This window comes from Haliotis rufescens, unplaced genomic scaffold, assembly GCF_023055435.1.
Source record: "Haliotis rufescens isolate VD_foot unplaced genomic scaffold, xgHalRufe1.0.p SCAF_27, whole genome shotgun sequence".
Lineage (NCBI taxonomy): Eukaryota > Metazoa > Mollusca > Gastropoda > Lepetellida > Haliotidae > Haliotis > Haliotis rufescens.
In genome coordinates this window covers 1,436,017-1,449,855 of record NW_025963968.1, presented here as the reverse complement: position 1 = coordinate 1,449,855, position 13,839 = coordinate 1,436,017, and the positions used below count along the sequence as shown (strand labels likewise).

At 43.9% G+C, this 13,839-nt stretch overlaps 1 protein-coding gene across 1 annotated transcript; it reads left to right on the top strand.

Moving 5' to 3' along the window:
- Window positions 1–834: 834 nt before the first annotated feature.
- LOC124113411 lies at window positions 835–3,872 on the top strand. Its single transcript, XM_046473742.2, has 4 exons — window positions 835–871; window positions 1,246–1,466; window positions 2,411–2,509; window positions 3,275–3,872. The coding sequence occupies exons 1-4, from the start codon at window positions 835–837 to the stop codon at window positions 3,608–3,610; spliced, it is 693 nt and encodes a 230-aa protein (XP_046329698.2). The 3' UTR covers window positions 3,611–3,872.
- The last annotated feature ends 9,967 nt before the right edge of the window (window positions 3,873–13,839 follow it).

The following is a 13,839-nucleotide window of genomic DNA, read 5'->3' as shown; positions in this document are numbered from 1 at the left end:
ATTTTTATATATGAATGATCTGGTGATGTTTACTGGCGTTAATTCGTGAAACAATACCAACACGCGTCGTGCTCCATGCTCTATCACACATATATTAGAGACGAGTTTCCTGGTACACACGTTGGCCGAAGCAGCGACACTCTTCCTGGGGTGTGGAAAGTCCAGTTGAGGTTAATTGTGACTTTGACGGAAATAAAAACCTGTGTTGATGCAAAAGCGGCTTATCGATGTCCGACGCCATGATGGTGATAATGCAAAATATATAAACTGTAAATAAAAACAGCTCATTCACAGGCGCCCTAACAGATCTGATTGGCTGTTTTATTAAAGGTAGGACTATAGGGTATGCTTGGAGATGTGAGAAGGTTGGATTTCCCTTTGCCTTCGTTACCTTCCACTAATTGGTCCTCAGAACAAGGTGAGCTTCTCCTATGTAATTCCTTGTTTCTAGCTGTCCACAATATCGTTGGTACAACTGTTTTAGGTTACCATAGCTACCTCACAGAATATCTGGCGATCGTTGATGGTTTGAAAGTTGGGTTTTTTCACGAAAACTGCCGAATTAACCATGGTTTGTTTGCAAGACTGGGATCTGATTGGTTGATTGGGAGTAGGTCAAGGTATCACTGTCCAGGAAAGATGTCCACTTGATACATTAATTATGGAAATTTGGGATGCGAATTAATGTAATTTTCCAATATATTTCAGTAATACCCGTCATTCTCTTTCGTTTTACGTATATAAGTATATAAATACTGCCATGGGAGAGTCTAAGACACAAATAAAAAAGACTTCTTCAGAACGTTACCGAAGTGTTCATCTACTCCGTTCAGAATGTCCAAACTGGTGCTCGCCTTCACGTTGTCAACAGGTGCGTTGGAAGGATTTGGTATCATGTGTTCCAGGATGAATGTGAATGTGTGTGACGTTATGCCTTTTGTATCAGTATTCGCCGAGTGTAACCATGTTGGGAATAGAACCCGAGTCTTTGGCGTGTCGGTTCAACGCTTTAACCACTAGACTACCACGCCACGTTTGTGAATGCGAAATATTGGTTAATATAAAAAGTGTATCATTTGTAGGACATGTCAACCCATTTCGGACCTGATTTTCAGTGATCAACTCCTACAATTGGTATCGCTGCTTTGCTTTTTATTCCCAGTGGAATTTGTTTCCGCAGTTTATTTCAACATGTAATAATATAACCACGAGCTATATCTGAACTGTTGTCGTTTCATCTTTTAGCTCTGCTGCTCTTTCAACATCCGAATTCAACAACCCATGCGGTACCACTACCTGAGGAGGACGGCCGTTGGGTAAACCCGTGTGGTGGTGGGGCGCCCGTCTCTGGCTCACTCCCACCCCTACCCTCTCTCCCGCCCATGCCACTCGGCATAGACCTGACGTCACTCAAGTACGAGTCTCAGACAGCAGCAACTCTCACCGACAAAATAACCTACATAATTGTAAGTACAACAGACATACCGGCCTACGTTAACAGCATCTACACAATGCGGTGGGGTAGCCTAGTGGTTAAAGTGTTCGCTCGTCACGCCGAAGATCCGGGTTCGATGTCTGGTGTCCTCAGCCCTGATGTTGCTAGAATATTGCTAAATGCGGCGTAAAACAATGCAGTATCGGGCTGAGAAACGTGACGTGGTACATTATTTACGCTTTTCGCGAACACCTGGTGCCATCACTGACCATTCATATAATTTTCACAGCTGTTTTGTCCGTTATACTCTTGTCGCATTAACAAGTGGATAGAGCGTCTGCCCGGAGAGCGGGTGGTCGGTGTTTCGATTCCATAGCCACGTCATACCAAAATACAGTAAAAGATGGTACTCCTTGTTACCCTGCCTGGCGCTCGGCACAAAGGGATAAAACAAGAACGAGTCGGTTCGGAGTCAGTAAAATGTCTGACTGGGGTATCCATGTTAAACTTCGGCATGATATATCAGTGGCCCAGCACCACAAAGTCGACATCAGTCCGGTCTAGTATAAGCAGCTGGAACACACGCGTGCAATCACGTCGCTGTATGAGTGAAATAATATTGAACGCCATTTTAATGTTTTTTCATCCAACCTAGGTTCGTTTAACTGTCTGTATTTTGGCGTCTTCCATCCCGTGATTATCAGTGTACCGTCCGACCCGTGAAGATCCGGGTTAGAATAGATCTTCAGCAACCCATGCTTGCCGTAAAAGGCGACTATGCATGTCGTTAGGGGCGACTAACGGGATCGGGTGGTCAGCCTAGTTGACGTGGATGCGTGCTCATGATGTCAATCACTGGATTGTCTGGTCCAGAATAGATTATGTACATACCGCCGTCATATAGCGGGAATATTGCTGATAGGGGCGTTGAACAACAAACAAACAAACAATCAGTGTACCGTTGATGTTTTGTAGAAGACACGGATAGGCAGCACAGCCGCACAACTACTCCACACGAGTCCCTCTCTCACAGGATTCCCGGGAACAGGTGCTTCCTTCAAACCTGGCATTCTGGTAAGTACGGTATATAGTATAACATGCACAGTACTACCCTTAAACCGGCAGTGTGATATATATAGTTACTGTAGTATAACATGCACAGTACTTCCCTTAAACCGGCAGTGTGATATATATAGTAGAATAACATGCACAGTACTACCCTTAAACCGGCAGTGTGATATATATAGTAGTATAACATGCACAGTACTACCCTTAAACCGGCAGTGTGATATATATAGTAGTATAACATATAGAGTTCAAGTAACATACCCCTTATCGTCACACCCTCGGTCAGACGATCGTGTGACGTAATACCGTATATGAAGGAAGTCTTCTCAGGAATTCTTTCACTTACCTCACTCCCAGCATCAGTACTGAGTCAGTGGGTTAGTGCGTTAGGTTAAGCGGCGTGTTGGACAGTGGATTTTACAACATATATTCCAGTGGCAATCATCTGTTGGCCTACCTTGTTAGTTTCCACTTTATCTTATCACTTTTGTTACTTTCCTACTTTCCTTACAGTTACATATATATGTTCACTGCCTCATTCACTTGATGAAGGAGTAAGCATATACTCCCAAACGTGTGTCCTCAAAATTAAGAAGTTGACGTCCATAAATTCTCTTCCTTATACATGTATATTACTTTACTCTGATTTTGCAAAGTTTGACATATCCTTGAACACTTCAACATAAACCCCTGTTAAACATACACCCGGCTTTGAGTTGTGTAAGCAAAGCAAATATAAACAGTTCAATGAGAATGTTCCTTTCCCTGCAGATTGAGGATATACTTTTCAATGAAACCAAGCGTTTGTCACAAATTGGGGTCTTCCTGGAACAAGCTCGCCTCGATACATATGACTACACTCAGAAACTGGAGGGACTTGAAAACAAGTACGTGGAGATGTTGTGTTTGATGCAGGACATGCTGGAAGGCCTCAACCAGGAAGTAGCTACTGATGTGTCACGTGACATCATGCCGAGTGAATACAGGGCTCTGAAGGATATTTCTGAAATCGACAGGAGAAACTATCTCATCATGCGAGACGCCAAACAGATCTTTGTAGCAATAGCAGAAAGGGCTGATGCCTACTTGCAGGAACACCACTTGTAGCCACTACCTCCATTGTCACCCTTCAGGTCCGACATCCTCGCCATTAACAGACGTATTTGTTCTTGTTAGGGTTTATAGTTCCACACGTCACCCTCAGGAAAGGCGTGAGTCATCTTCAATGTTTGTATTTATTCATGTTATTCTTGTAAACTTCATTTTCCATTGAAAAGGCCTTACAACCCAAACACAATACTCGTCATACTATCATATCTTATAGTCTCTGAATCTCACTGACCTTGATTCTTTGTTTTAAAGACACATACACGCACATGCACGCACGCACAAATACACATGCACACACACATGCACACACACATGCACACACACAAATTGCAAGCACACTAGCACACACACATGCCCGCTCACACACATACATGCACGTACGCATGCGCGCACACAGACATATGCCCGCTCACACATAAATACCCGCTCACAAACATGCACGCACACACACATTCAGACAGACACACATATATATAAAACCATTACTTCCAATAGTTATGTGTACATCTTTGACACAATATGTAATGTCTATTTATTGAGTAAGTGAAGGCGCACGCCTATATCTCTACTGCTCGCTTTGTTATTGATCTGATTAACAATTATTTAAAGGAATGATTTCATATTTATTTTTCATATCGCAAGCAATACTATAGTATCTTACCTCTGCCAGGATATGCAAGTCTCATGTAACGGGAATGTGTGGTGACGATTGTGTAGTTTGTTGATTAGCAGGAATGTTTGTGAGGAGTATATATTCATCATTGGCTGCAGGCGAGTGTGAATCCCGTCTACTTTGTTGTTGTTATTCGTTATTGTTGTGACGAAATACCTGCTTGAGACAATTCGTAATACATATATATATGTATTGATGCCAGGTTTATGGTTGTAGTGCATCATGTGCGATTTTAATGCTCTTTTACTCTACACCTTGATGTGTTAATAAAGATGAAACATGAATTTATTGTTTCTGTTTTTCGTTTGAAGCCAGTAAACAATTTTGGCAGTATAATATTGATGTCACACAACATGTCAGCCTAAAATGGCGGAGGAAAGCCCGGAGTGATGCACTATGGTATTTTATTCCATATTTAAAAGTGATAACTTGTCAAAAGTTAATTATAATAATACCTGCAGTAGACACCCAGCCGTACGCTGGGTGACAGACACATTCACAGACAGGTACAAACATAATCACATCCCACACGTACACATACACACACATTCATACACACATCCATACACACACTCATACATACACACACACCACACACACTCACACATACATTCACATACATTCACACACGTACACACATAAACACACATTCACAAAAATTCACACTCTCTCACACACACTCACACACATTTACACACACATATACACACACACTCTCACACACATACACACACAATCGCAGACAGGTACCAATGTAACCACATCAACGAGTGAAATATGCAAGGATTGTGTGTGTGTGTGTGTTTAGTTTGTGTGTGTGTGTTTAGTTTGTGTGTGTGTGTGTGTTTGTGTACGTGCGTGTGTGTGTGTGTGTAAATGCACTACAAGTACAATTGTGTTTATCCACCACAGGGTTGGATCACTGTTCTCACGTTCATCAAAAGCCAAATTTCTGACAACCACTTTACAAGCCAGATCATCTTCTGCAGTTCTACCTTTTACAACTTCCGAGAATTTCTTTTCTAGATTTGTGAGAGTTTTTTCCACCGCACCACTCTTCTTAGAGTTACCTTCATTAGCCGTTCTCTGAGATGTTTCAAGATACACAACTTTATCCCCAAGAATCTTTATTTCAGCATCGAGTTCTTTCTTCAATTTCTCAGTCTCCTGCTTCAACACTGCTGTTGAAGATCTCGTAACTCTAGCTTCACTCTCACCGAGTTGATTACTGAAAAACTGCTTCATATTGTCAATTGCAGCGAGAAGCTCGGCGTTCCCCGACGCCTGTTTAGTGCACGTGCTGTGCGTGTTTTCAATGTTTACATGATTGTCAGGTTTAGTTGGTATATCTAAAATTTCCTCAGAATTATTAATTCGGGCTTTTTTCGCCGCCGACGGTATACACATTTCTGCCGCACATTCTGTAATTATTGGCTGAGACATAACCGATTCTACAAAGTTTTCCGCTTCGTTTAAAACGATGGCCTGTGACATTGTCACGGGCAGCAGATGTCCACATGGAAAGTCCCACACAATCGATAAAGAATCGGCAAAGTCGACAAATTCAGCTTCAGTAATCTATCGGGACTGGTTACTCAAACGGTCAGATTAAATTCAATATATTTTACCGTAGGATGGCGCCGATAAGTAGAGATATTTCTCAGCTTTTTCAAACTTTTCGTCAGAGGTGATGTGCGACACGACCGGACCATCCAAGGGCAGTAACTCTACGCACACACACATTCAGACAGACACACATATTTATAAAACCATTACTTCCAATAGTTATGTGTACATCTTTGACACAATATGTAATGTCTATTTATTGAGTAAGTGAAGGCGTACGCCTATATCTCGACTGCTCGCCTTGTTATTGATCTGATTAACTTCATATTTATTTTTCATATCGCAAGCAATACTGTAGTATCTGACCTCTGCCAGGATATGCAAGTCTCATATAACGGGAATGTGTGGTGACGATTGTGTAGTTTGTTGATTAGTAGGAATGTTTGTGAGGAGTATATATTCATCATTGGCTGCAGGCGAGTGTGAATCCCGTCTACTTTGTTGTTGTTATTCGTTATTGTTGTGACGAAATACCTGCTAGACAATTCGTAATATATATTATATATAATATATGTCTTGATGCCAGGTTTATGGTTGTAGTGCATCATGTGCGAATTTAATGCTCTTTTACTCTACACCTTGATATATTAATAAAGATTAAACATGAATTTATTGTTTCTGTTTTTCGTTTGAAGCCAGTAAACAATTTTGGCAGTATAATATTGATGTCACACAACATGTCAGCCTAAAATGGCGGAGGAAAGCCGGAAGTGATGCACTATGGTATTTTATTCCATATTTAAAAGTAATAACTTGTAAAAGGTCTGTCATAATAATACCTGCAGTAGACACCCAGCCGTACGCTGGGTGACAGACACATTCACAGACAGGTACAAACATAATCACATCCCACACGTACACATACACACACATACACACATCCATACACACACTCATACATACACACCCACTCACACATACACACACTCTCACACAGAGAGTGTTTAGTGTGTGTGTGTGTGTGTGTGTGTGTGTGTGTGTGTGTGTGTGTGTGTGTGTGTGTGTGTGTGTGTGTGTGTGTGTGTGTGTGTGTGTGTGTGTGTGTAAAGGCCCTGCAAGTACAATAGAGTTTTTATATACGAGGACAAATGCGTATCAGTTGAAATCTACCGGGAGAATTCCTGCAGTATCAGTGTAAGTTTTATAAAAATTACCGACAGGGGTTTACTTAAATATCGGAAAAGCAGAAACATAAGAAGTTTTATCTGATTTCATACAAACATAAAATACATAGCAACGCTGATTTATAGAAAAACACTTCCTGGTCGTTGTAAGAGCGTATTTCACGTCAGCATGTCACATCAAAGGTATATCTGCAATAACGTGGACTGTGTTATGCTCTGTTCAACGCATCAGTATGCAAGGGATTGCATTCTCAGCTATACTAGTACGTATTTGCGTTCTCCTAAAACTCCTGCATCATCACTACTTGATAGTGCTTTCTAAACACATGCTCATGATATAGTCCGAATCATGCGATCGACTCTGCTTTTGGATGAGATTTCTTATGAATAAGGAAAGGGCTTGTCTCATTGATTCACAATACTGATAAGTCTGGTCCTATCGCGATTATTTACAGACTGCCTTCATATAGTTGGAATATCACTGAGTGCAGCCTTAAACAATAACAAAAGACATTGATGACAAAAATATCACCATACAAAATGGGTTTGGAATGCCCCCCAGCGCGTAAAAAGGTGAGTAAACACTCAACATTGCTCACTGATGGTGCACTTTGAGGATACACATTAATAAAACCAGACGCAGGCACATACACAATTACGCACATACAGACACACACAGAGACACACGCGCACCACACACATTGACACACAGGCACACACACACACCTGCAGACACTCACACAAACACAGGCTCACACACACATACACACACACGCTCTCTTTCACAGACACACACACACTCTCTCTCACACACAAACTTACTATCACACATACACTCACACATACTTCCACACAAACACTCACACACACATAGACACTCTCACACGCACACCCACAAACTTACTATCACACGTACACTCACAAACACTCACCTCCACACAAAAACTCACACACACACACTCTCATACCCACACCCACACTTACATACACACTCACACACACTCACTCACCGTCACACACACAAACACACACACATACTCCTCACTCACCCTCACATTCACTCACACGCATATACTCACACACATACACTCGCACACATACTCACACACACACTCACTGTCTCGAACACTTACACATACTCGCAAACACTCACGCTCTCTCTGACACACGCTCTCTCTCTCACAAACACACTGACACACGCTCAGACTCACTCACTAATATCAGACGGTCATCCCATATACATGTAAATCTGAATTTGTCACGCTTGACACGTGACACCTTCACTGTTGACATCAACCTAGGTGTTAGTGGGTTACATGTGACGGGCTTCTGTTTGGGGATAAACCCGGATGCTGTTTGATCATCACCTCAGAAAAATATTTCACGTCATCGCCAATAAAAAATATTTAATTATTCATTTCAATGAAAAAACGTTAATAGTGTCCCGGATGTGCAACGTATGAAGCGGGCGTCAGCTGCTTCCGCGTTGTCCTCCGTCTACCTGATGTGTCAGAACGATGATGGTTGCCCTCCGTCTATCTGATGTGTCAGACCGATGATGGTTGTCCTCCGTCTATCTGATGTGTCAGAACGATGATTGTTGTCCTCCGTCTATCTGATGTGTCAGAACGATGATGGTTGCCCTCCGTCTATCTGATGTGTCACAACGATGATATTGTCCTCCGTCTATCTGATGTGTCAGAACGATGATGGTTGTCCTCCGTCTATCTGATGTGTCAGAACGATGATGGTTGGCCTCCGTCTTTCTGATGTGTCAGAACGATGATGGTTGTCCTCCGTCTATCTGTTGTGTCAGAACGATGACGGTTGCCCTCCGTCTATCTGATGTGTCAGAACGATGATGGTTGTCCTCCGTCTATCTGATGTGTCAGAACGATGATGGTTGTCCTCCGTCTATCTGATGTGTCAGAACTATGATGGTTGCCCTCCGTCTATCTGATTTGTCAGAACGATGATGGTTGTCCTCCGTCTATCTGATGTGTCAGAACGATGATTGTTGTCCTCCGTCTATCTGATTTGTCAGAACGATGATGGTTGCCCTCCGTCTATCTGATGTGTCAGAACGATGATGGTTGTCCTCCGTCTATCTGTTGTGTCAGAACGATGACGGTTGCCCTCCGTCTATCTGATGTGTCAGAACGATGATGGTTGTCCTCCGTCTATATGATGTGTCAGAACGATGATGGTTGCCCTCCGTCTATCTGATATGTCAGAACGATGATGGTTGCCCTCCGTCTATCTGTTGTGTCAGAACGATGACGGTTGCCCTCCGTCTATCTGATGTGTCAGAACGATGATGGTTGTCCTCCGTCTATCTGATATGTCAGAACGATGACGGTTGCCCTCCGTCTATCTGATGTGTCAGAACGATGATGGTTGTCCTCCGTCTATCTGATGTGTCAGAACGATGACGGTTGCCCTCCGTCTATCTGGTATGTCAGAACGATGATGGTTGTCCTCCGTCTATCTGATATGTCAGAACGATGATGGTTGCCCTCCGTCTATCTGATGTGTCAGAACGATGATGGTTGTCCTCCGTCTATCTGATTTGTCAGAACGATGATTGTTGCCCTCCGTCTATCTGATGTGTCAGAACGATGATGGTTGTCCTCCGTCTATCTGATGTGTCAGAACGATGATGGTTGCCCTCCGTCTATCTGATGTGTCAGAACGATGATTGTTGTCCTCCGTCTATCTGATATGTCAGAACGATGATGGTTGCCCTCCGTCTATCTGATGTGTCAGAACGATGATGGTTGTCCTCCGTCTACCTGATGTGTCAGAACGATGATGGTTGTCCTCCGTCTATCTGATGTGTCAGAACGATGATGGTTGTCCTCCGTCTATCTGATATGTCAGAACGATGATGGTTGCCCTCCGTCTATCTGATGTGTCAGAACGATGATGGTTGTCCTCCGTCTATCTGATTTGTCAGAACGATGATTGTTGCCCTCCGTCTATCTGATGTGTCAGAACGATGATGGTTGTCCTCCGTCTATCTGATGTGTCAGAACGATGATGGTTGCCCTCCGTCTATCTGATGTGTCAGAACGATGATTGTTGTCCTCCGTCTATCTGATATGTCAGAACGATGATGGTTGTCCTCCGTCTACCTGATGTGTCAGAACGATGATGGTTGTCCTCCGTCTATCTGATGTGTCAGAACGATGATGGTTGTCCTCCGTCTATCTGATGTGTCAGAACGATGATGGTTGTCCTCCGTCTATCTGATGTGTCAGAACGATGATGGTTGTCCTCCGTCTATCTGATGTGTCAGAACGATGATGGTTGTCCTCCGTCTATCTGATGTGTCAGAACGATGATGGTTGTCCTCCGTCTACCTGATGTGTCAGAACGATGATGGTTGTCCTCCGTCTTTCTGATGTGTCAGAACGATGATGGTTGTCCTCCGTCTATCTGATGTGTCAGAACGATGATGGTTGTCCTCCGTCTATCTGATGTGTCAGAACGATGATGGTTGCCCTCCGTCTATCTGATGTGTCAGAACGATGATGGTGCGCCTGGCCTTTACTACATGGTTATCGCTGACAGAGTCTTATAATCCAAACTAATGCAGACACAATGTGGCCTCACTCCCGGTACACATCTACTTATCCTGATTTGACTAGCGGTAGCATCCGTCCCGTGTGATGGTCACGGACACCAGACTTCATTCATCCTGTACCTGTTTGATTCATGACTCATATGAGAAAGATATGGTTATATGACAATAGTATATGTGTGATCAGATATACCTTGTTCAGTTAGGACAGAGGCCTGTTTGCTCTGCTTGAAATATTGTATTCAGTTACAAAGTTACACAGTGCAGAGATACGAGATGGCGTTATTTGTTTCCAGACTTCAGTTGTGTATTGATTCAATCGTTTTATATACGTATATACGTTTTGTTCATCGGATAAAAGAAATCGCCTGTTTACAATGGGTCACGGATGGCCAAGTCGTCTGAAGCGCCGTAATTCTTTGTGCGGAGTTGCGTCCCGTGGACACACCAGAAACCAATGATCGTGGGTTCGACTAATGTTTTCAGGTTTGTCGGCACCATGCCCCTGTTCGTGGGTATCACGCAAGTGGTAAACGTTTGAGACCTGATCACTTCGAGCTTTACTGTTCAAAGCAACGTGAATCCCAACTCACTCACTCACTCACTCACTCACTCTTTCTACCATGTCGCTCCTGTAAATTTGTTATAGTTCCGTGTAGATTTCACCATGAATCACCTCCTCGCGAACATCTTGTATCATCCCTATTTGATAGTGATTCAGGGGATGTGGGATAGCCTAGTGGATAAAACGTTCGCTCGTCACGCCGAAGACCCGTGTTCGATTCCCCACATGGGTACAATGTGTGAAGCCCATATCCGGTGCCCCCAGCGTGATATTGCTGGAACATTGCTAAAAGTGGCCTAAAACTATACTCGCTCACTCACTGATCAATACTTAGTCGGAATCATACAGTGTTCTCTACTTCGAGTGGACATATATTTTGATTATGGAAATGTGTCTGTTTGTTGGAGTTGATATCAAAGACAATCGGGTGAGATTCTAAGTGCAATATAATTCTATTTCTGATATTATCTCAGTTGCGACTCGTGTTTCGGTCATTATCCTCCAGATTTATCACCTATCAATTATAGCGTAAAGACAAATACGAAACACTCAGACCTTGCTTGTATATCTCATGAATATGAATTCCAATTAATCATTTCAATTAAATATAATGTTTTATGTATCCTTCATGAGACGAGACAGAGATGGTATTTGGCAAGGCAGCAGCTTTCTTCTCGTTATCACTGACCTGTCTCCCAAGCTGATTGTTTCCTGCTCTCAGCCACTTTGATGAGGCCATTGTTTTGCGAAATTATCATAAATGCATCAGTTTAGTGATTCTGTTTGTTCACAAACACACAGGTTGAAATAAAGTGTAAATCTTGTAAATGAAAAGAAATGGAGTGTGGGTGTTATAGAACACTTTGGAATTCATTACGGATCCGGAGATATTGTCCGTATGTGGAGGTTCGTGAAAATCCTATCTTGCTGATCTTGCAGTGAACTGTCTACCACAACACCTCCATGACTGCAGTGAACTGTCTACTACAACACCTCCGTGACTGCAGTGAAGTGTCTATCACAACACCTCCATGACTGCAGTGAACTGTCTACTACAACACCTCCGTGACTGCAGTGAACTGTCTTCCACAACACCTCTGCGACTGCAGTGAACTGTCTACCACAACACCTCCGTGACTGCAGTGAACTGTCTACCACAACACCTCCGTGACTGCAGTGAACTGTCTACTACAACACCTCCGTGACTGCAGTGAACTGTCTACCACAACACCTCCGTGACTGCAGTGAACTGTCTACCACAACACCTCCGTGACTGCAGTGAACTGTCTACCACAACACCTCCGTGACTGCAGTGAACAGTCTACCACAACACCTCCGTGACTGCAGTGAACTGTCTACCACAACACCTCCGTGACTGCAGTGAACTGTCTACCACAACACCTCCGTGACTGCAGTGAACTGTCTACCACAACACCTCCGTGACTGCAGTGAAGTGTCTACCACAACACCTCCGTGACTGCAGTGAACTGTCTACCACAACACCTCTGCGACTACAGTGAACTGTCTACCACAACACCTCCGTGACTGCAGTGAACTGTCTACCACAACACCTCCGTGACTGCAGTGAACTGTCTACCAAAACACCTCCGTGACTGCAGTGAACTGTCTACTACAACACCTCCGTGACTGCAGTGAACTGTCTACCACAACACCTCCGTGACTGCAGTGAACTGTCTTCCACAACACCTCCATGACTGCAGTGAACTGTCTACTACAACACCTCCGTGACTGCAGTGAACTGTCTACCACCCCCCATCCGTGACTGCAGTGAACTGTCTACCACAACACCTCCGTGACTGCAGTGAACAGTCTACCACAACACCTCCGTGACTGCAGTGAACTGTCTACCACAACACCTCCGTGACTGCAGTGAACAGTCTACCACAACACCTCCGCGACTGCAGTGAACAGTCTACCACAAGACCTCCGTGACTGCAGTGAACTGTCTACCACAACACCTCCGTGACTGCAGTGAACTGTCTACCACAACACCTCCGTGACTGCAGTGAACTGTCTACTACAACACCTCCGTGACTGCAGTGAACTGTCTACCACAACACCTCCGTGACTGCAGTGAACTGTCTACCACAACACATCCGTGACTGCAGTGAACTGTCTACCACAACACCTCCGTGACTGCAGTGAACTGTCTACCAAAACACCTCCGTGACTGCAGTGAACAGGCTACCACAACACCTCCGTGACTGCAGTAAACAGTCTACCACAACACCTCCGTGACTGCAGTGAACTGTCTACCACAACACCTCCGTCACTGAAGTGAACTGTCTACCACAACACCTCCGTGACTGCAGTGAACAGTCTACCACAACACCTCCTTGACTGCAGTGAACTGTCTACCATAACACCTCCGTGACTGCATTGAACTGTCTACCACAACACCTCCGTGACTGCAGTGAACTGTCTATCACAACACCTCCATGACTGCAGTGAACAGTATACCACAACACCTCCATGACTGCAGTGAACAGTCTACCACAACACCTCCGTGACTGCAGTGAACTGTCTACCAAAACACCTCCGTGACTGCAGTGAACTGTCTACCACAACACCTCCATGACTGAAGTGAACAGTCTACCACAACACCTCCATGACTGCAGTGAACAGTCTACCACA